The sequence below is a fragment of the Zonotrichia leucophrys genome, chromosome 2, assembly GCF_028769735.1.
Source record: "Zonotrichia leucophrys gambelii isolate GWCS_2022_RI chromosome 2, RI_Zleu_2.0, whole genome shotgun sequence".
NCBI classification, from domain to species: Eukaryota; Metazoa; Chordata; class Aves; order Passeriformes; family Passerellidae; genus Zonotrichia; species Zonotrichia leucophrys.
In genome coordinates, this window is record NC_088171.1 from 93,556,780 (window position 1) to 93,580,156 (window position 23,377).

General features: G+C 41.5%; 2 protein-coding genes across 3 annotated transcripts; one reads left to right on the forward strand and one right to left on the reverse strand.

The window, feature by feature from the left end:
* Window positions 1-6,252: 6,252 nt before the first annotated feature.
* Window positions 6,253-12,362, reverse strand: ACOT13 (acyl-CoA thioesterase 13). The gene is made up of 3 exons (XM_064705724.1): window positions 12,249-12,362; window positions 9,086-9,270; window positions 6,253-6,935 (listed from the first exon to the last, which is right to left on the reverse strand). The coding sequence occupies exons 1-3, from the start codon at window positions 12,327-12,329 to the stop codon at window positions 6,779-6,781; spliced, it is 423 nt and encodes a 140-aa protein (XP_064561794.1). The 5' UTR covers window positions 12,330-12,362; the 3' UTR covers window positions 6,253-6,778.
* A 57-nt stretch (window positions 12,363-12,419) lies between these two features.
* Window positions 12,420-17,932, forward strand: TDP2 (tyrosyl-DNA phosphodiesterase 2). 2 transcript variants are annotated; one of them, XM_064705723.1, is made up of 7 exons: window positions 12,420-12,602; window positions 12,677-12,765; window positions 14,773-14,940; window positions 15,604-15,695; window positions 16,169-16,287; window positions 16,667-16,837; window positions 17,632-17,932. In XM_064705723.1, exons 1-7 carry the CDS (start codon window positions 12,420-12,422, stop codon window positions 17,911-17,913), a joined length of 1,104 nt encoding a protein of 367 aa, XP_064561793.1. In that variant the 3' UTR covers window positions 17,914-17,932. The 2 variants fall into 2 exon arrangements, with proteins under 2 accessions (XP_064561793.1, XP_064561792.1); XM_064705722.1 differs by lacking the exons at window positions 12,420-12,602; window positions 12,677-12,765 and adding an exon at window positions 12,807-14,314.
* Window positions 17,933-23,377: the final 5,445 nt, after the last annotated feature.

The following is a 23,377-nucleotide window of genomic DNA, read 5'->3' on the forward strand; positions in this document are numbered from 1 at the left end:
GGGTTTGGAACATTTAAGTTTCTGGATTTTAGAATTTGTTTAGTAAGTGCCATCCTTTGTTCTTAATTTGTCATTTTGGACATCATCTCACCACAGTGAGAGTAGGGTCATAGTTACCTTGGTTAGCAAACAAATGACAGTTCCTGCATTAGGTATTTTGGTTTTCTTCAGTCTGGTTTCTCTTGAAAAAAAGCCTCAAGATGTTGGTTTGAATGGCTGTGTACACTGCTTTTCAAGTGTCAGCAATCATACAGATTTTAACTTTAATTCTCTGTATTACAGGAAACAACCAGTTTTGTTTAATTCCTTTTTTAGTTCTGTACAGGGTTTGTAAGACAGGCTGCTCATTTCTTCCTTATGACAAACCATACCATGCTTCCTTAGGAGACCACAGGATTAGAGGAAACAAAAAATTGGAAAACTAATTTTGTTAAATGTGGTCTATACTACCCAGCTAGCAAACCTTATTCTTTTGCTGTACTATCAAAGTGAGTTGAGAACCATCTGCATTGTCTAAGTAGTGGGGAAAAAAGATAAGGGATCAACAGGTTTCAGAGCTGAGAATGTGGGGGGATATGTGAGTTTGTTCTTGTATCATTTGGCATCTTTGAAGAGTTTCCCCTTAAACAGGACAGCTTTTGAGGGAAGAGTTTAAATTCTTGTTCCATTCTTTGTCAATGGAACTTGCAGTTCAATCTCAAAATATTCTTCCATTAAGTTACTGTAGCAAAATGCCCTTCAGAAGTGAATGGAAGTAGTTCATAACATTTAGCTTTTAGTTTCAAGCCCTCTTTATATAAGCCTAATGGCTTTTTTTTGGTAGTCTTTTTTCAAAATGTAGGGCTTAGATATCACGGTTTGTGATGGTGTGCACCTCAGTTTTGGAGCTGTTTGTAAATACAGAAAGGCTCTCTAACAAGAATTTTAGTTACTGCCTATTGTCAATTGCTTGTGTGGCTCCCTTGGTCTTACTGATACCAAGAATTGAAATACACTCAATATTTCACCTGAGTATGGGAGTTTTAACTGGGCTGTGGCTTAAGGATTTGTCATGAGACCTTGGTAAGTGCCAGGGGGGCAGGGATAAAACAAGTAAACAGAAGAGCATTAAATATTAAATGCATCTCAGTGAATTGTCTGGTGAAGGGAAGCTTGTGTCAGGTGCTTCCTGGGTGATGAGAAGCTTCTTAAATGTTATAGTCTGTACGTGACTATGAAGCTTCTCTTCACTTGTCAAAATTCTTCAGCTGTGCAAGAGTTACCAAAATAAGGTAAGATGGAGAACTCGTACAGATCTGCTGTACAAGTACTGCCAAAATGCAACAGGCCTGTAGTTAGTTGGCAGTTGATGCCCTTTGTCATGTGTGTCTCAAAGTTCAAACTCCCTCTCAAAAGCTATATTATAGCTTTAGTGTTATTTTATAAACATGAAAGTTTAAACATGTTCAGTGTTAATATCAGGTAGTAGAAACACTGGGGTTAGTCAGTGCTTCTCTTAACAAAAGGAAAAAATTGGTTACTAATCTCTGAGCATTGAAAGTTTTAGATGAAAGGTACTGATCTCTCATTGCAATTTCATTTTTTTCATTGCAAAATGTTAAGTCTGTTAGAAGAACAGCAGGTGGAAAGATGAAAATTGGAACTTGTAAAATGACCTAGACTTTAAAAAAACTGACATTTCTGAAAGACCTATTTAATTGTACTTTGAAAATACAAACCTGAGGATCAGCCTGCACTACAGTAAGTGGCTGTGATCCTTGGGAATGACCACATCTTTCCCTTGACACTTAAGGTGCAATGGATTAGTTTTGAAATTACTTTAAAGCATCACACAAATGCTGTCAACGCTTGGTCCTTGCACATACTTGCAGCCTGTGAGCTCCGCAGGCATCTGGAGAACTCAGCTTTTTCTTGCACTCGTGTGCTGAGTCATTTAGGTTACGTGCAGTTACTGAACAGCAGCTTATGTTGAATCAGGATCTGGGGGGTTGAACAGTGAGGAGAGTCACTGAAGGGTTTCTTGCCTCTTAATAGTGAGATTAGTCTAATGGACTGTTGGAGGCTTCATTTAATATTGCATTAATGTTACTGCCATTGAGCATGATAGCTGAAGTCAAGAATGGGTAGAGAACATTTACATTCACTAAGCAGACAGGCATGCCATGTGAGTTTACCTAATTGCTATTTACTTTTATTAGCCTGGAAAATCATCTCAGATTTTTCATTTTGCATTTATTGCGGCAGTAAATTCACAAGCCTGCAGACTCTGGAACAGCTTTCTGGAGTGAAGCAATGAGACAAAACATTATTAAACCCTTCAGGTCTGCAGCAGTAGGTGCTGCTTTCTGCTTTGCACTGCAGCTGGCAGGGAGCTCACCAGGCTCCCTGGGCAGTGCAGATGCTGCAGAGGGAGGGCTGTGTCAGCTCTACAGGTTAACTGAAGCTAAGTGTAATTTCTCTTCTGCTTGGGTGACTGAAATGCTTTTTAGGGCTGAAGATATCCATGGCCTACTTCTGCTTGGAAAGGATTTACATATGGAAAGGTCCCTTAATTTAAGCACAATTACTGTATGCTAGAGCACCCACTGAAAAAATTGTTGTTCTGGACTCTGAAAATCCATTCAAGCAACTACTGCTTTTAAGCAAAAGAAATCGAAGATCCAGAATTTTACTAGAGTTACAAGCCCCAGATACTGTCTTAGTAAACAAAAATAGGGGTATTTTTATGTTTATTTCATTTATTTTTGGTGTTTTTCCTGAAGAATAGCAAATGTGTCTTGTTTGATGAAAGGTGGCAGGTAATTTATTCTCTTTAAAGCTAGAACTGTATAACTGTATGCTGCTGTGTCCCACAGCCGTGGCAGCTTGGGATCCTGGTCTGGTGCTAGCAGTGGTTCAGTGAATGCATTGCAGAATCATGAAGGTGATAACTCTCATCATGTTGGCCCTGAACTCAAGTAGCAAAATAGGCATGTAAGTGGGTTTTTTTTATTCCTGGAGACAATGAGGTAAGAAGAGGTTCGCGGAGTTCTGCCTAATTTTTTTTTTTTTGCAGATGGAAATTCTAAAATTATGAATGATATAATGCAGTGGGAAATTGTTCCATATGCCCTGGCAGTGGCTCAGAGCCAGTCAATGAAGCTGAAAAGATTTGAACTGCTGTTCAGAACAGTTACTTAACAGCCTAATTCACCTGACATCCCTGCCCTCCCTGCCCTATCCCTATTAGGTGGTGGTTTGTGAATTTGAGAATTGTAAACCAGCAGCTCAGCCCTGAGAATCCTGTGATGGCTGACTTGACCTAAAAGACTTAGAAGGAATTCTGATAGTTCAACATTTGTTTCAGCAGTGACACCCTTCCTTATCTTCTCCCTAGTTTATCACTGACATCTTCTCAAGAGCTGGAATCCTTAATGACTAAACCCCTTCTCACTGCATCTTAATCTGTGATCTGTATCTGCCCTGATCAGCATCTGGACCCCTGGTTTCAGATGCCAGTGGGAACAAGTCCGTTCTGATCCCTTATTTTCTCAAGGCATCTGTAAAGCACAGCTGTACATGGTGCAAGCCCGTGGGTGTCAGTCTGAAAACGTTTGTGCAATAGCAGGGATGTGAAACCAGCATGAAACACTTGGCTGGACAGGGTACTGTATGAAGTGGGAAGCTGAAGTTACTTTCCTGAGAGAGACAACTGTTCCTCAACATTTCATACCACTGAAATGTGGCATGAAATGGCCACTTCTGTGGCCTCTGTAAGAACAGACATCTAGACATAAGTATAATTAGAATGTTTGGTATATTTAAAAGAAAAACCCCAAAATACAACAAACTGCAATATGGGAGGGCTGGTCTCATTTTTAGCTGTTAAGAAGGAACTTATAGTTGTCTGTCAGTTACTGGATATGTAATCTGGTATACTACTAAGACTTACACGATGAGCTCATGAAATCACAATTTGCTTGCTTGTAAGGGAATTATGCCTAAATCTGCAGTGATGGAACCAGGTCAGCTCCACAGGAGGTCTGTTTGTTCTAATGCCAGGTGGAGCCATGTACCACTTGTTCTTATTACAGTAATTTGTTTCCATTACTTTGAGATTCAGCTAAGGTAAGATACAGATTTTTCCACATGTAGGTTAGAGTGAAATCAGTAAAGAACACTTCCAAGTATTAAGTCCGATGCTTGACAGTTTACTCTCAAAGCTAGGCAAGCTCAATGGTGTCAATTCCTTCTAAGATCATCTCTGCACCTGAGTTCAGTTTTGAAATAAATTATGAGGTCAACATACTGCTGCTGGTGAAGGATAACAGACAAGGTTGTCTTAAAATAATCCATTTAATTAACTGCTTCTGAAATAACTGGCCTGCATGTTAATGATGTCCCTCTCATTAATTAGGCAGTTCTAAAATACTGTGCTGAATAGTCTATTGTAAGGGAGAAGAGAATTCACTTGTTATTTCAGGAAGGTTTATTTCTGTTTCCCTCTCAGCCTGAGACAGTCCTTGCCAGGCTTGAATGGGAACAGGAGGATACTGCTGTTTTCGTGTTGAGGTTTGCCACTCTCAATTGGCCTGGACGCTTTTCAGCTGTAATTATGGAGATATGATGAATGCTAAGTGATAGAATGGGACCACTTAACTCTGATAGGTTCCTGAGGCTGCCAGCGCTGATTGAGGAAGTCGTGTTAAGTTGCAGTGGGACAGTTAAACAAGGACAGAGTGGCCCCAGAACATGCAGCTGAGAGTATTCTCAGTATTTTGTCACATATTGAATTTGGCACCTCCTTCATTCTCACCCTCTGCCTTTTATTTCAGGTAATAGTCAAAATCACTCTTGTGTTCCAGTGAGGGGAATGGGTTTATAGCAATTGGAGGGGAGTGGTTTTAAGTATCTTCTTGAATTCTACTTACGTGAGTAATCCACGTAAGAAACCTGGTAAACTTAAGAATGAGAAAAAAAATAACTGGAGATGCCAGAACATGTTAATAGGAAGAAACTAGAGCAGCAATCACGAAAATCAGGAAGTGCATCCAGTTGATTTAATGGATCCTCTCTGCTCATCTGAGTAATTGCAGAGGAACTGGAGATACTTAAGACTCCTCACAGTGCTCCAGGCTGAGGGAGCTGTGACGTGAGAATTTCGTACAGTGCAGCATCTAGCTCTGATGAGCAAAGATTTAAACGAAAAAAGTTCCTGCTGTAGTAATCACCTTTGCAGAACTGTTTCAGCAAAGCATTGTGTTCCTTTAAATGGGATTCAGGGATGATTTCTGAGTACGAGTGAGTGCAAGTCCTGTGGGAAAATCAATCATGAACGTACTGCTACAGAGAGGATGCTATTATTAAAAGTTCTACTAGGCACAGGCATGTAAGCCCTGTATGTTTCTGAGGCAGCCTCAGAGAAAAAGCTTTTCTGAGAATGTATACACCATGAAAAACTGTTCTAAACTTGCAGCAAAAATACATGCTGGTAGCTTGAGCCCACTATAGATATGTTTTTAGAGAACTTCCACTGAAAGGTTAGTTATCCACTCATATTAGTTGTTTAAAAGTTTTTCGGAAAGATTAATGACACATTGGTAAACTTGTACAAGTTTGTATTGAAAATCAGTCTGCATGAACAGGTCACCTAACTCATTGAAAATTACTTCTTTAGGTTTAGGAATGCACAGAAGAAAACCCTAACTGCTCATCACAAAAGTCAAATGACTGAAGACAATGACTCAACTTCCACAACAAAAAGGACTTACGCTTGCCCTTTACTAGCGTAGATCAGCTTTTTGCTAGAGGAGAAAAACATGAACTGTATATGTGGCATTGCTGTTCTTATTACAGCTAGATAATCTTGCCATGGATCATTTGTCAACAGTTTGAAGAATGCAGTTAAGCCTGTCCAGAACACTGCAAGAGACCAGGCTTCAGCTGATGAACAGCAGCTTAACTCTACCACATTTAACTCAGGTCAGATAATCTACAGCCTTAGCCTCAATGAGAGCTCACCAAAATTAGTTTTTTACATCTGTAACATGCAGCTGATGGATTTTAAACAAATATAACCACAGCCTTAGCTAGGGAGAGCTGAAAAGCCTACATGATATAACTATTTTCACGTTCCAGGATAGAGGGAGATGATGGCATATTGGTAGAATTTATGTACAAGGGTTCCACCAAACCCTCTCTCAACTACTCCATGCTGACAAGCTTTTACTTAGTGCAAAGAGGCTACAAAACTATGAAACAATCTTTAAAAAGGTAGTTTCAGAAAGCTTTATTGAATACTTCTTAATTTATTACAGCATCAGTAAATTACATTTTGCATTACATTTTGCATGCTTTCAAACCAGTTCTGGACAATGTTACAGGAACTCTGTACTGCCACCTCAGGGAACAAGTACAGTTGGGAAGCACTTCTAGTGTTTGAGTGTGACACTGACAGACCTGAAGACAGGGTTGCTTTGGCCACAGGTAGAGAAAGCAGATCTAAAATGCTGTCATGCTGGTTAACCATATGGCTGGCCCAAAGGCTCTTCCCTTCTGCTATCTTGACCAAAAAAAGCTAGGTGCCTCCCTGTGCTGTGAGACTCTGTTGTTCATCCCAAACCCAGGCTTGTAGCAATACTGGTGGTAATTAAGAAATCTGTTCACTTATTATAGAAGTGAGACAAATTCACTTGATAGAGACTATCACAACTTTGTGCAGATGATATTACATAAGTGAGAAAATAATTCCAAATGGGATTCTGGAGTCCAACATTCTTATTTAAAATACTTTTTCATATTAATTTCCCAAGAACTTTGTATGTCTACCTTGTGCAATTAACTTTCCTGTAGCCTTATTTGTTAAATCCACAGTGGCAAATGCAAGAGTTTTTCCTTGCTTCAAAATCTGAGCTGTAATCAGTATGTCTTCTCCAATCTTAGCAGCAGAAGTGTATCTTCAAGGAAGAAAAAAAGGAACAGGTAAGCAATTGTACAGAGGATAAATCCAAGAATATTCCTGCATTTTATATTATCATGAAGGAATTAGTAGAAGTAGGTAATAAAGCAACATCTCTGTCTGCCTGTCTACTTGCAAATCCCAACTTAATGGATTTGAGCTCCTCTAACTACTGGCAGTGGTAAGTAAGTGTAAGAGTTCTCTGAGAAAATGGAGGCTAGAAAGAAACCCATTGGCTTGGTTCTGAGGAAAAGTCTGTTTTGGAACAGAAACAATGAGGTATCCAAGACTTCAGTTAAAAGTTCAGATCCAAGTCTTGTTCCAACCACTGCTGGCTTCCTACAGCCTTTCTAAACTAGTTTGGCTGCTTCAGCTGCAAAATGTCAATGTCACAAAGGCTCCCAAAGGTCATTTCTGTGTGGAACTGTAAGCATAGGTTAACTGTTCCCATACCCTGGTTAGAGGAAAGTCATGGAAATCTGGGCACCCTCAAATGTTGTTTCCATTCATTAGAAAACTCTTTGTTTTATTTGCATGAGCAGGAGGGTGTGCTTTTAAAACACACTCTTCGGGGAATAGGAAGAAATTTCTGCACAAAGAATTCCCCTGGAACAAAGTAGGAGGAACATGATCCAGCCATGATCTGAGGTAAGGGAACAATATTCAAATGTCAGAGCTGCAGAGGAAAATGAAGAATTGCTGGATGTTAATCTTGTTGATATAAATTTCATCAACGAGTCCATTTTTATACACGACGCCATGTCACAAGAATGCCAGCCACGCCTAACGCTGACGTAGCACCAGCGCCACTGCTTGACAAGGGCAGCATTTCAGCCTTGTCTCATTTCCAGAAGCTACTGCTGATCCTCTTGTGGTTACCAAAAAAAAAATTTCTCTGTTTCTCTCTGTTCTTTCCATTACTGAAATAGCTTCCTCATGACAACTTTTTAAAAAGCTCCTTCCCAAAAAGGAAAAAAGTTCTTGTAACAATATTTGATATCCAATCTCACTTGTTCAATGAATGCAGTAGTCCAAGTTAAAAAAAGATATTAATATTGCTTCATGTAGCATTGCCTAAAGGTAATTTTGGATCACCTCCAGAGACAGCACTTTCTTCAGATTTCAGCCCTTATGTAATTGGGTGAACATAACTGATAGTGTCAATAATTCAGACGTCGGCCTCTTATTATACTACTGCAGGAAAAAACCCATGACAGGAGAATTTTAGGTTTTAATTTCCAGTGAGATCCTAGTCATCACAGTGGTAGTAGCATAAAGCTTAAACAGATGCTTAATTCCCCATCTGCCTAGTGGAGAAATCAGAAGGTGCTGGGAGAGAAAGGAGGGAACCTGATAAAGATACAGATCACTCTCCACGCACTTTTAAAGCTTTTTTTTTTTTTAAGGCAGTTTTGATGAGGGGTTACTTTTCTAACATTTTTAATGCTCTGTGTTAGTTATTCTAAGTAGGATTACTTTAGTTCCAATTGGTCATAATGTCTTCATTAAAAGTCATGAAGCAAAGCTGACAAGCTACAATAGCATGATCAAAGAAAGTTTCAGAACAATTGTTTTTTTAAGACACCGTGCTTTGAATTTTCATTACAGGAAGAACTATTCTCAGTATAAAACTACCTTAAAATAACCTAGAGCAAAGGATTCTTCTTCCACTGAGAAATTCTGATTCAATCTGTAATTCACCCTCTATACACAAGAGAGGTAAACTCTGCTTTTTCTCTGGTTTATGGAGTAATACTAAAAAAGGGTTTACAGAAAGCTGCTTACCCTAGAGCTTGGGTTTTGAGGAGACATTAACATACCCGCACATGCAAAAACTGAAACCAAACCAATTTCTTAGGAGTAAAACTGTTGACATATCAACATCCTTTTACATACATTCTGTGAAGGAATGGGCACTGTCTCATAAACACATGTAACAAATAAAAGCTTAAGAAGGTCCAACTCAAAATTTGAATTCAAATGTCAGTCTCCAAAAACACACATGCAACCCCTTTAATTTATCACAACAGGACTTCTGAAAGCAAAGAAAGCACCCATTTTAGTGAGTGCCACAGCAGAGAAAAGATGTACAATGGAGTCCATAGGGGAAGAAAAGTACGTTTTGGTAGCACAGTGGACGATACCTACGTGATGTTCATGTCCACACTGACCCCAGGCGCTGCTCTCTCTGTGTACAGCAACGCTGCTGTTGACACCACATCCACAAGGGTGGCTGTCAAACCTCCGTGTAATGTGCCCCCTCTGTTGGTATGCTCCTCCTCTACCTTCATTTCACAAACAACTTTTCCAGGAGTTGCAGAGTGAAGTTTCATCTGTATAACCAAAAAAGGAACAAAAAGTTTAGTGACAGTAGTACCAACACCTAATATTGCCCTCAATCAAATTGAAAGTAAATTTTTTCTGACTCTGGACTCATGAGACAAATTAAAAGACAGAAAATAGAGTAATTCAGCTGTCCCATTAGATATTCCCATAGATTTTGAGCAGAAGACTGTTGCCTTAGAAAAATCTGTACTTCTAATACAGACAAATATTTAAGCTGACAGCTTAACAGAACTTCAATAGGTGCTATGCTGTCATGAATTCCTTAGGAGGAAACTGTCTTCAGTTTTCCTTTTGCTTTAAGCCATGAGTGAAAGACCAGATTAGAGGGAACACACAACTGCTCTAAGTATCTGTGTGTACCATAGCTGTGAAGGCATTTGTTAGCTCACAATATGGTAATGAGACCACCAGTAATTAATGAATCATTACATAAGAGTAACCTCAATAAAAATCAGTATTTTGAAATAAGCATTGGAAACACTAATCAGATTGCCTCTCTGACTGGAAATTCATATTCATGAGTAGAAGTATCCAAGAACTGTATCACAATGTTACAGCATCATCATTTGTATATACAGTTTTATTCCAGACCACAGGTGGTAAATCCAGAATTATAGTACCATGCTTCCCCCTATAACTAACAAAAGAAGCTGGAATTTTGACACCAAGAAGTTACTGCAACTCAATATTTGAAAATCTCTATTTAAATTTCTTCAGTCAGTAGCACTATATTCAAAATCTGAAAGCAGATGCAAAACTGGGGTAAGTTCCACATATATTTGCATGTATAACTAAGACTTTGAAGTGCCTGTAGACTATTAAAAGTGAAACATGGACATATTTCTTATATTTCTTCTTACTAATTTTCAGGTTTTTTTACAAGGGCTTTTTTAAACTTGAATCTTTCCATTCTGTTACCAGCTGAGTTTAAATTATTTTTTGATCTTAAACAGTATTAAGGTTGAAATTTTTCCAGATTCATTCTTCTTTATTGATAATGTATTGTAAGAGATGAGTTTCACCCTTTCTGATAAACCAAAATCTATCTAAATTTTGCAGACAAATGATAATAAGATCCGTGATGATGTAGTACAGTCTTCTAATGGAAAAAACTGGTATTAAACAGAGAGGAAATTACTGGGGCAATGTCCTAATACAGAAATAGCACCGGTATCAATGAAAACCCCAAGTCCTAAATCAGGCATGCTGCACTGCACTGGAGGCCTGAGCTTCTGACAGAATGTCTAAGGAGGACTTTACTGATGCTCAACACTGGGAGCAGATTGCTTCCGCTCCCGTCAGGAACTGGTGCTCCACCCCACCAGCGAGGTGAGGAAAGCATCTGGTCCCATTTGTCACGGCTCTGATCTGGCACTACGTGCCTGCTCTCCTTGACAAAAATAGCTCAGTACTTGAGCGCTTCCAGGACCTACTCAGCTAGAGCTGCTGGTCTGTGCTTCTCCCAGCCTGCTGTGCTTGTCCTCCCACGCGTCTGCCTGGGGAACAGCACACTGCTGCAGCTTCCAGCCTTTCAACACACTGCCATTAGAGCCTGGCTAGATACTACATCGGACTTACACCAGAAACTGTGAGGCTTGAGCTGAAAGGTTTCAGACTAAATGTGACTTCCCTGGAATAAGAAAACCTTGAGTCATTTACTTATGGTAAGAGAGATTTCAGGTATGTCCCAGAAAAGCAGCAGTTACTTTTAATTCAAACTGTACTTTTATTGGTATTATCATCAGATTCCTAGCATCCTAATTCTAGAAGGCTGCAGGAAAAATCTCAAAGAATTCCACAGGAAGACTGGAAACCTGTCTCCCAAGGCTCACTTCCAGGCAGTTACCTTTACAAGCTGAAATGCTAATATCTGCTCACCACTTATCAGGATTTAAAAGGAGCATAAAGTTATCACAGTGAAGTGGTGACTAAGAACTAAATGGACTATAAATATATAAACTATCTTCTTAAAACTTTATACATTTTAAAAAAACTTTATACTCACCAACATGTCTTGGAAAAACACGGCTGTAAGAATTACTTTGTGAACAGTTGGTTTCTATTAAGTGTATCAGGTCATGGTGCTGTCAACAAAAACACTGCTTCCATTATAACATTTGCTCCTATAATGCAAAGCCATTTTTGCATGGCTGATTTTCTTAGCTATATTTACTCCATCACTCCATGTCACAGTTACACAACCAAATAAAAATTAAAGTGAAAATTTAATGAGAACACTGAAACTGCTTCTAGAACAAGAACTTTCCCACACAGCAGCGATGCTACTGCATGCTACACAAGTTGCAGTGTAAATCAACAGCAACTTCAATTTTTTTTTGAGCATAATGTAGCATGACACTGCAGCAGTACCAGTCAATTACATTTCCTTGCACCAGAATGCGCAGTGAAGGTATAGTGTAAAGTCTTGTGTAGAAATTCAGAGAGCACAGGGGTGTGCGCTGTCCTTTCAGCCTGACTTCAGGCTCAGGAGATGTCATAACGAGACAGCTTTCTAATTTAAAACAGGCAAGAGTTTATTTTACAATTTCACGGTGTCTGAAGTTAGTGGCTTCGCACGTACTGCGAAGGAAAGCATGGCACCTGCTGAATGACTCCTGAAGGTTACTCAGTACAGCCACCTTCAGAGAGCGGCTGGAAGGCAGCGGGAGCGTTCAACCAGAGTTACTGAATAACAACTGAGTAATTATTCTTATTATAACAACTGTGTTTTCTATCCCGTGTTAGCAGCACGGCCACACGCCAGGCCTGGAATGCGGGGAAACACCGTCGAGCCTGCACCGGCGGGCTCCTGCCGTGCCCGCAGCCCCGCCAGGCTCGGCCCCGCGCAGCCCCCGCGGGCTGACCCCGGTCCAGCCGGTGATTCCGGGAGACGACACAAGGCCGTGCAGACGAGCTGTCCCGGCGGTGCCGCGCTCCCGGAGCCCTGCCCTCCAAGTGCCCGTACCTTGCCGAGCACCCGGTCGAAGCCCTTCGACTCCACCATGTACTTCATAGCCTCCTTCAGGCTCTCCATCGTGAGCCCCATGCTGCCGCCCGGCCGACCTCCGCCCGCCCGTCCGCGCCCCGGAACGGCAACCCCGGCGGGCGGCGCCTCTCCCCGCCTTCCGCCGCAGCCATGGAGGAGCGGGCCGAGGCGGTGCCGAGCCCGCCGCCCGCGGAGCGCAAGCAGGAGCAGGAAGATGAGGCGCTCCACGTCGCCAAGCGGAGGAAAGTGCTGTGCTCCGAGTTCGCCGCCATCACCAGCAGCGACGAGGCCGTGGCGCGCCGCTTCTTGGCCGGCAGCGACTGGCACATGGAGGTACGGCCGGGGCCGGCGGGGCCGCGGGGCTGCCCGGCGGCGGCCCCTCGCTGCCAGCCGCCCCTGTGTTTCAGAGGGCGCTGAACGCCTACTTCGACCCGCCGGGTAACACGGAGGCAGCGGCCGGCGGGGCGGCCCCGGCCTGCGCGGACACCGGCACCTGGTAGGTGACAGGGACGGGGGATGCGGCAGGAGGAGCGGGTCGGGGAGCGGAGCCTCCCCGGGGGCAGGCAGGTTCCCCTCGGCAGGAAGGCGCTGGGGCCCACATACCCGGGAAGAGCCATCGCGGGGCCGAGGTGTAACGTGGGGAGCAGCGCTCCCCTCCCGCCGGGCATCGCGCCTCGGCTGAGGTGCAGCGGGGCAGGTGGTTCCCGTTCCTTTTCTGCTCCCATTCTCGCCCTTTCCCGACGTTTCTCTCCCACGGAGAGGCTCTCAGGCTTTTGGACTGCCTTTTCCCTTTGTGGATCCTCCGCACCGGTGGATTGTGAACCTTTTGGAGAAGGCACAGACATATTTTCTTCTCTTTTCCTTGTGTTGTGCAGTGATACATATGCTGATTTTACCATACATGCGTTTGTATATGTGTAAATTATGCGTATTTGTATTATAGTGGAGGTATGCATATTTTTATCTCTATAAATAAAATAGGCTTGTACATGCATACCTTGTTAGATGCACCTGTGAAAGTTAAGATGTAAGATCTGTGTTTTACATACACCATCTCATAGCATACCTGGAGGAGATATTGAGTGTATTGATTGCATGTGGAATTGAACTTTTCCAGATCCCTGCCTGCTGTGGTTTAACCCCAGATACCCACTCACTTGGACACCCTGACTTACCATCACCCTCTCAGTGGGGTGGGAAAGAGAATTGAAAAAAAAAGATAAAACCCACAGGTTGAGGTAAAAACAGTTTTACAGCAGAAATAACATTAATGATTATAATATAAAATTAATGGTTATGAAATTTGAGATAACAGAGAGAGAGAAATGGAAGCCAAGAAAGATAAGTGATGGACAGTACAGTTGCTCACCACTCACTGACTGGTGCCCAGCCCATCTCTAAGCAGCACTTGGCTCCTCCTGGCCAATTCCCTCTGAGTTTATTCACTGAACGTGATGGTCTATGGTATGGAGTATCCCTTTTGCCAGTTCAGGTCAGCTCACCCGGTCATGTTTCTTCCCAGCTTCTTATGCACCTGGCAGAGCATGGGAAACTGAAAAGCCCTTCTTTTGAGGTAGGCACTAGTTAGCAACAGCAAAAATATCAGTGTGTTGTCAACATTATTCTGACCAGGTTTGCTTGGCAGGGTTTTGGTAGTGAGGGGCTACAGGCATGGCTCCTGTGAGAAGCTGCCAGAAGCTTCCTCTGTGTCTGACAGAGCCCAGGTCAGCTGGCTTCAAGGCAGACCCGCTGTGGAACAATGCTGTGCCCATCAGTGATGGTGGTAGTGCCTCTGGGATAACATACTTAAAGTTAAAAAGTTGCTGCACCACAGCATCTGCAGCAGAAGAGAGAGCTGGAAACAGTCCTGCAGACACCAAGAGTCAGCGAAGAAGGAGGGACAGGAGGTGCTCCAGGGGCAGGAACAGAGATTCCCCAGGCAGTGCGGAGCATGGTGAGGCAGCTGTGCTTCTGCACGCCCGTTGGAGAACCACAGAGGAACAGAGATCCACCTGCAGCCTAGGGAGGACTCCCCACTGCAGCAGGTGGGTGCCTGAAGAAGGCTGATCCCATGGGAAGCCCATGCTGGAGCAGCTCCTGGCAGGATCTGTGGGCACATGGACAGAGGAGCCCATGTTGGAACAGGTTTGCTGGCAGGACTTGTGACCCCATGGGGAGCCACTTGGAAACAGCCTGTTCCTGAAGTACATGGGGAAAGAGTGGGATTGTGGGGAAAGAGTTTAACTACCCAAGTGCTTTGGATTTTGTTGATTACCATCTGTTTAGCTCACATCAGAATGGTAAATGTTATCTTCCATCCATAGGTGGAGAAAAAACCACTTACTTCACCTGTGTAGCACAGCTCTGTACGTCAGGGACCTGTCTGTTTTATTTACTGTGCTTTTAAATGTTGAGATCCACACATGCTTTAGCAGACAAGTGAGGCAATCACAGATAGGTCAGTATTAGCATGTTAACAAACAAATACTCTCTCTCTCTTTAGCATTGACCTCACTGCAGATGCAACTACAAGTAATGCTGGTGTCAACGGTGAAGACTCGCAGCAGAAAGAAGATGACAGCAACTTCTCACTGATCACCTGGAACATTGATGGGCTGGATCTGGGAAATGTGAAAGATCGAGCCAGAGGAATCTGTGCATACCTGGCATTGTAAGTACAGCCTCCTCCTTGTGTTGTCAGGTGCCTGGATTCAACAGGAAAATAAAAAGGCTTCTTGATTTAAGAATTTACAAATCTTCATGTCCCAATTATCTTAATGTTAGATTGAACAGATCAATCACCCTATAAATCCAAAATAGCTGAGAGTTGTTATACTGACTGTAAAAGGTGTGAATCTGTGCAGCATCCCAGAGGTTAAATTTTTTCAGATGGCTACTTTTAAAAGTCTAATAATGAGCAATATTGTTCAAGTTGCTACCATACATCACAAACATAATTCATAATAGCATCCAGTACATGCGAATCTTCTGGAAAACATGTTCCAAAGCTACTTTTCAGCTGCTTAAGATTAATTCCTCATGTTATGTAGTATAACCCTGCAAGGTCATGGTAGAAGGAAGTAATGCATTTTATTACCATGTTGATTTCATGTTTATAACAACAATTGTTTCCTCCCTTTTAGTAAGGGTGGTGTCTATGTGCTGCTAAATACAGTGCAGATAGCTTTTTCTTTTTTAAAGAGCAGATTCTTAAAAACCTAGGAAAATGAGGGCAAGATGCCCCTGAAATCCCTGACTTTGTTCCATTTGGCCTCAGAGTGTTGCAGTACTACTCAGTTATTAATTGAAATTTTTCTTGCCTTGCTGATTTCAGATACAGTCCGGATGTTGTGTTTTTACAGGAGGTCATCCCACCACATCTCCCTCTTCTCCAGATGAAAGCAGGCAGTTACACTATTATTCCAGGTAAGAAAATACTCTGAGGTGCTAAACACAAAAACCAGAAAACAAAGGTTGGGTTTATTCCGTTTCTCTTGCCAAAACCTCCAACCATTTTAAAGAATATAAAGAGTAAAGTGAAAAAGGAATAATTTGATGTTTCTGTGTTTTGGTATCAGCATGTAGCTTGATGCAAATTATGCATGTGAAAAGCTTGCTTTTCTGGCGTTTTCCTTTATTTCTTTCTGCATTTTGAAAGATTGGTACCAAGGGTAATCAAAAAGTACTATAGATAAGTAATTTTTTTAGGTATTTGCATTTAAAAAACCTGGAAAATTCAGACCATTATCCTGCAACTTTTCACTAATGACTTAAAAATCAACATATTCTCACAGGTTGTGGTAAAAAGGTCTCCTTCAGAACCTTAACTGCTTTATGGCAGTTCTGCTCTGGTACAGCAGAACATGTCCTCAAACATTTCTTTGCTTGGTCCTCTGTAGGTAACATAGATGGGTATTTCACTGCTATAATGTTAAAGAAATCGAGAGTGAAGCTACTGAAACATGACATAATGCCTTTTCCAACGACTACCATGAAGAGGAACCTTTTAGTTGTGCATGTGAGTGAGTCAGGATGTACTAAGCAGCTGTACTTCTGCCTTCCAAACAGAAAATCCTAGAAAAAACTGAACTGGCTTTTTCTGTATGACAGTCTCAAAGAGCAGAAAAACTTCTTCAAGCATACGAACCCGGTGGCATTTGATACTGACAAACTTAAATCTTGTATGCAAGTTACTTGCCATACTTTGCTTTCAAGTCTCATAACCTCTGTAAACAAAACTAAAAGCTTGTTGTCCTTGTGTAAGCCCCTTTTCTTCAATGTAAAACTAATATTAACCAGAGCTCTAACATTCAGTTACTTGCTTTGTGATTAGATTTTGTCTTTGAGCTTCTTATCGTGATGTGCATAGCAACACTGCCTCTTTTTATCACACACAGGTGAGCATATCTGGTATTGAACTTTGCCTTATGACTTCTCACCTGGAGAGCACTAAAGATCACTCCAAGGAACGGATAAAGCAGCTGCAAATAGTGTTAAACGAAATGCAGAAGGAGTCTCAGTCCACCACTGTTATATTTGGAGGGGATACAAACCTCAGAGACAGCGAGGTAAATAGAAATAAGCAACTTTGTTATTTAGAGAAGGTATTTTGACAAAACCTCCTCAGGCTTTTCTGTTGTCTTTATGAGAAATCACCTGCTCAGGCAGATCAGGGATAGTCAACACTCATTCTTAACATGAGGAACTGTGACTAAGTCGAAGTAAGCATTGTTTTGGCTGAGGCGATATATGTGGAGACCCCTTCCAAATAACTTAGTGCTTTAAGAACAATACTTGTATCTGAGCAGATGCAGGCAAATTTGATGGAAGTTTTGCCTAGAAAAACATTTTCTCACTTTGAGAACCTGGTCTTTACTTGTTCAACTCTCCAGTTCTCAGAATCAGTGAAGGAAGAGGGTGCTCTGGAGAAATAGATCTTAATTTCCAGCAGTGAAGACATTCAAAATTAGAAGTAGTTTTTGGCTGCTGATACTAAAAGGGAAATTTGTGCATTATTACTAGAAGGTCAGAGTTTCACCCCTCCCTATCGAAATTCTATTGCAGTGAACTGGAATGATGTTGGTTTAGGAAACATGGTGTTGGCCCCTATACCTCAACATTTCAGAGCTGAGCATTTATTTTGGAACATATTTTGGGTTTAGAAAGTGCTACAGGAAATGGTTGTGCTTTAGAGTATCTGGAGAAATACCATAGTTTAGAAACATCTCCAAGATCTTTGATTTTTAACAACTTACGTTTTGCAGAAAAAAATCCAATACTGCAACAACTCAGTTCTATTTTTTGAAGGTAGAATTTGTGAATTCACTGTCTTGTGGAATTTTTTCCCTCCTTCTCCCTTCAGGTTGCTAAACTTGGTAATCTGCCTGACAACATTAAGGATGCCTGGGAGTTTTTGGGCAAGCCCCAGCACTGCCGCTACACTTGGGACACGCAGTCCAACACCAACCTGAACGCAGCCTACAAGTGCAAGATGAGATTTGACCGCATTTACTTCCGGCCTGCAGTGGAAGGGGGGCATTTCATCCCACGAAGCATGGACTTGATTGGTTTGGAAAAACTAGAATGTGGCAGGTTTCCTAGTGATCACTGGGGCATTCTGTGTAACTTTGATGTTATATTATAAAAAAGAAAAAAAATACTCACTTCTTCAGTTTTTAGGTGATTTATTCTTGTTTTTACAAAATTTTACCCTCTCAGTTTAAGGTAGGGCATATTTAAGTTTTCAACCCGTTCTTTGTTCTTGGCTTCTGCAGGAATGGCTTTGTTTCAAGCCAGGTTTCCCTTTTCCTATTGTATGCATCTTTTCTTGAATCATGTTTTATAATATTTATTTTTGAAAATATCTGCAAAACCAAACAAATTCTAGTTTTAGAATGGCAGGAAAAACCTGTAAATACAATTCACAAGCATACACAGTGATTTAAAAGACACTTTTATTTTGGCATGTATTATGATCTTATAATAAAGGCTGCTTTTTTTGCATTTTAAGATTACTTTTATTGTGCCTTCATTGTTTATTTTGTAACCATTCCCATCATCCTTTATGACCTTGTCTTTTGTAGGATGTTTTATGTTAGTTTCTGAAGTTTGTGTTGAATGTACATGCCCCTTCAGGCAACACAGTAAAGGAGCTGAGGAAGGAATTACTAGCTTCTCATGAGAGGATTTCTTAAGTAGAAACTGAACTATTGTTGAACAGATTTAAGAACACTATACCTTCTATTTGACAAAAAAATGATATAGGCAAATGCTTGGAAGTTGTTCACTTGGGATGGTGTACCCCTTACTTGGTGTTTATTAGCTTGGATGTGAGGTTCAGATTAAGACATGTTGTGTTTTAGTGAGCTCTTATAAACCGCTGGGCAAAGCCTGAACAGCTCAAGGCCTTGCTGACTTTCTTTGCAGAAGATCAACCAGGCCTCCTACTCTAAGAACTATGTAACTATGTAATCAGTCTCGTAGAACCTGTTTTATGGATGTGCAAAAGGGAAAGCCTCCTAACTTTCTGATGTGAAGTTCAGTGCACAGGCATGGAGAAGAAGGAGAGATAACCCATCAGTGACATGAAGTGAATGGAGTTTGACAGCCTAAATTCCTCTTTTTGTTGTTGTTTGTCTTTGGTCTCGAGCCCAAAACTTACAAACAACTTGTACTGTGCTGCACTACTGTGGTGGCTTGGTTCCACCTGGTAGCCAGTCTGCCACCCAGCCACTCTCTCAATCCCCTTTCCCAAAAAGGTGGGAGGAAGAAATCAAAATAAAAAAAAAAAAAGGAAAGCTCACGGTTTGAGATAAAGACACTTCCCAATTATCCTCATGGGCAAAACAGACTTGGTTTGGGGACTTGATTTGTTTTAGAAACACATGCAAAGAAGGAGGTTCGAGGAAGTTCAACTGGAACATGAAGAAGAACTTCTTTACTGTGCAGGTGGTTGAGCACTGGATCAGGCTGCCCAGAGATGGGGTGGAGTTTCCCTCACTGGGGATATTCAAAACTCGCTCCTTACTAATGTGCTCCAGTGGACTGACTGTGCTTGAGCCAGGAGCTAAATGACTGCCGGTGTTCACTTCCAGCCTTACCCATTATCACACATTGTTACAAAATTTACAGCCAGTAAAAGTGTTTGACCACTCTTTCAGTAAAGATGTCCATCCTGGTGTCCAGTCTAAACCTCTCCTGAATAAGTTAACCAGCTCTTCCTCTTGTCACAGGAACGGGGATGCCTAAGGTAGGTGTGGTTTTCCTTTCATTCAGCAGGAGCCCCAGGTGACTTTACTAAACAAGCAAATAAGCCTCAGGATGTTAATTCATCTGCACAGAAATCAGCTGCAGAGATCTCCTGTTCTGCTTTCACTTCTTTAAACAGCAAATTCCATTTATTAAAGGTGAAAGAGAACAGCCTGTTTTGGCAAGGATGTCCAATCCTTGATTGCTTTCAACGTATCCCATTATTTCATAGTAACTCAGCTGCAAAAACAAGGAGGGAGACAGAAAGCACTGATACAATTTTAAACTCATGTTGAGCCCATAATCTCTTCTTTCTATTCCAAAATAAATAGTTCTATAAGAAAGGGGAAAATAGGCAAAACTGCCAGGATTTTCCAACTGCCAGGCTTTTCCTTCTGGGCTTAAAATGGGGCTGGCACAGATCACACATTATGACTTGTTCCATGACAGTGTTGTTCCTTACTAAGCCTCTGAAGAAATGTCATGGGGCTTGTTGTCAGGGCTTACACCTCCTCCCCCTCCTGGGTAGTTCCAGCTAAAGGATTTGTAGGGAAGGTCAAGGCAGTCTGACTTCTAAAAATGTTTCAGAAGGGAAAAGTACAATTAACTCATGTTTCATCATCAAGAAATACCAGATTATGTGGCCTTCTGTATTATGGCTGCTTTTGGTTATGTGGCTGCACTTTCTGAACTATTTTGGAAGACATGAAAGAGGCTGACTCCTGTTGTTCTGAAATAGGTTTTTGAATCAGGGATAAAAAAAGCATTCAGAGTAGTGTGTGGTGTATCTTGATGCCTAAACCCCATGTCCCTTTCTAGCATTTGCTGATTCGTCCTTTGATCAGCAGTCTTTCCTAACCTTTGGAATAGATAGTGAGGGGGGGACATAAGAGCAAGCAAAGACACAACATTTGTATGGGCCAATTCATTTAATTATAATTATAAACAGTAGGTAAGAGGAAGACTAAATTCAGTGCAATTAGTGGTTAGTCATTCTTTTAAAATGAGGAAATTATGCATCCATCCTTTGAAAGCATTCTTGAACTACAAAAGTGGTAATACTTTATAAGAAGACATAAACACTACATGTTTCACTGACTACTGGATGTGAAGCAATACATCTTTAATTAAATGTACTTTAAACCACTTAATAAGCATCTAAATTGCTGACAATCAAGGGCAGTCAGAGTCTTTAAATTAATTTGCCTCTTAATTTAATCAGTGATGTAAAAGGTAAAATATCTGCTGAATACAGCAACTAAAACTTAAAGGGGTAGAAACAGCAAAATAAAACCAAACAAAACATTTATTGGCCTGCAATTTGTAATTTGATTTATTTTCTTGATTCAGTAGCATGATATTATGGCATCTATATAGCCCAAAGGAGTTATGCAAATGTGAAAAAGTTAATAATCAACAGTAACCTGTACTTGTGGAAACCATGTACAATTGGAGGCATAGTTTTATTAATTCTTTGATCCAGTTATCAAGAGAAGCAATTTCTTCTGAGAACCCAGCCAGTCTTAAACAGTCCTACATGAAACAAGCTTGAACTTACTAAAAGAGAAGTGATATACCTAGAATTAAATAAGGAAATGTTAAACATATAGGGAGTCAAATAATAAATAGATGTATTTAAAAAGAAAAAAAAGGGAGGGAAATAGCAGGTAAATTTTCCAGGGTTTTGTTCACTAATATTATAATAAATGCTCATTAATGAAGATGCATAGATTTTTATCTTTTTATTTCTTGGAGACAAAGTTTGCTGTGTAACATCAGCTCAGGGGAAAGAGACTCACAGTGACTGAGAAGTCTTCAGTGTAACACTGACATTTGAGAAAGTAGGAGGCTTAAACAGGAGGCTGAAACACTGCTTAATTACAACAACTGAAATGAAAGTTACACTGTTTCTGCAGTGATAACATTTGCATGAAAGACAAAAAGGAAGGATTATACCACGCCATTAGAACCTTTTGCACTACAGTTTTTCCTGATACTGTTACTGGTGGGACAGAGGAGCTAATGAAAACCTACTCAGAAATAATTTGTTGAGGCAGAAGCTCGACCTGGACCTGGAAGTAGATACTGCATGCAAGTATAGGTGGCAAGGTTGGACAAAAATGTCCAAGAAAGGGAACTCACTTTCTTGTGGCTTTCAAAAATTCTCCCAATTATTGAAAAACCAGAAAAAAAAATCTGTCTTGGATGCCCTGGAGGTGAATGCAGTTGTCCTTTTCATTGTTGGCAGATACTTCCTTGGACTGAAACAGGTCAGAATTTTTTCCATTTGGGATGGAAGGTGGGGCAAAAGGGTCTTTCTGCAAAAGTACAAAACTACCTCACCAAGGTTGGGTAACCAAACCTGTGCATGTTCCACACCTCCAAGCAGATGGCTGGCTTGTGAAAAGGCAGATAAGCAGGGAGAGCAGGGTTCAGGGTGCCCAGGGGGCTGCACCAGCCCCCTGCAATGGGAGAAACCTCCCAGTAATGCTGTGCCTCAAGTCAGGGCTTCTCTGCCACCAGCACCAAGTGGGTGGCAGAAGGACCATTTGATCTTGATGGAATGGGTGCTTGCCAGGTCTCCTATCTACCCCTGGATGTCTGGCAGTGAGTTACCCGTCCTGGCTGATGGCAGCTTCACAGGCCTTGTGTCTGCCCAACTGAGTGCTCCTGCTGTGGAAAAGAGCTGGAGGTGAATCAACATTGATCTGTGTTTTAAAGTTTCCATGGTCTTTAGACAGCTTACATCACACTCAGCCTATTAGTTCACCAGTGTTAAACCTATTATCTCATCAGTGTTATGAAAGGCAAGAAGTGGCTCAGCAGGAAAATACCATCTTATCCTCTGCCCTCTGCAGTAATCTGCTTTCTCGGTCTGCTCCTCAGTTTGGTAGCATTTCTGGAGTTCACAGGCAGAGAATGGGCAACAGGAGCTGCTGTTGGGGTTCCCAGTTGGGAGCTGTTTGCTCTGATGACTTTGTGCTTCCATGGGACTGGCTGCATCCTGTTTGTTCAATGGAGAAGGAAACTCTGCTTGTGACAGAGCCAAGGGCACTGGACCAGCTGCTGCTGTGCAGAGAAAGAAAAGGGGAACATTTGCTGCTTTCATCCTTTCCCCTGCTTTCACTGAGGTGGTGGGAGGTACCTCTGGGCAGAATGAGAAGAGGGCTTATCTCCCTCAGCCTGCACTGCACCAAGGAGCCCTTTGCAAACTTGCACAGATGGTTCAGAAAGCTTTAGCTCTGAGCATCCAAGTGAGGAATTTTTCCTGCAGAAGAATCTGAAGCTATATCTGGTGCTTTTCCAGTCAGTAAAATTAGGAACTCAGGAGCATGCAAAGCATTGGAGGGCAATCATCTTCCCTCACTGGCTCTGTACATCACCCCTGGGTGCTGACAGGAAGGCGAGAGAAAGGGGGCTGCCTTGGTAAGGACAGATAGCCAGGCTTCCTCTCTCTACACACACTTCCTTTTCAAAACCGACCAGTCTCGGTCAACATCAAAAAATATACAACGTTCTCATTGATCTTTTTTTGTGTTATTATTAGAAAAATTATTTTTACATCAAATAAGCAGAGTTCAGCCTTCCTAACTGTGGCCTAACCATGGAAATCACAGAAACTGAGGAATAGAAATTGACATAACAGAGCATGAAAATTATTTTAAATGCAGTGAGACAATTTCAGAGTTACAGTTCAGAGATTCATATTCTATATTTACAGAGCTTGCACCAAGGGAGATTTGACTATCTTCAGGAAAAGTCATACTTTATAAAATATTGGTAAGGTGGGAATCAGGGGGGAAGTAAGAAGACAAGGCAAAACAGTTGTATACTGAAGAGATGACATTTATCTTTGCCTT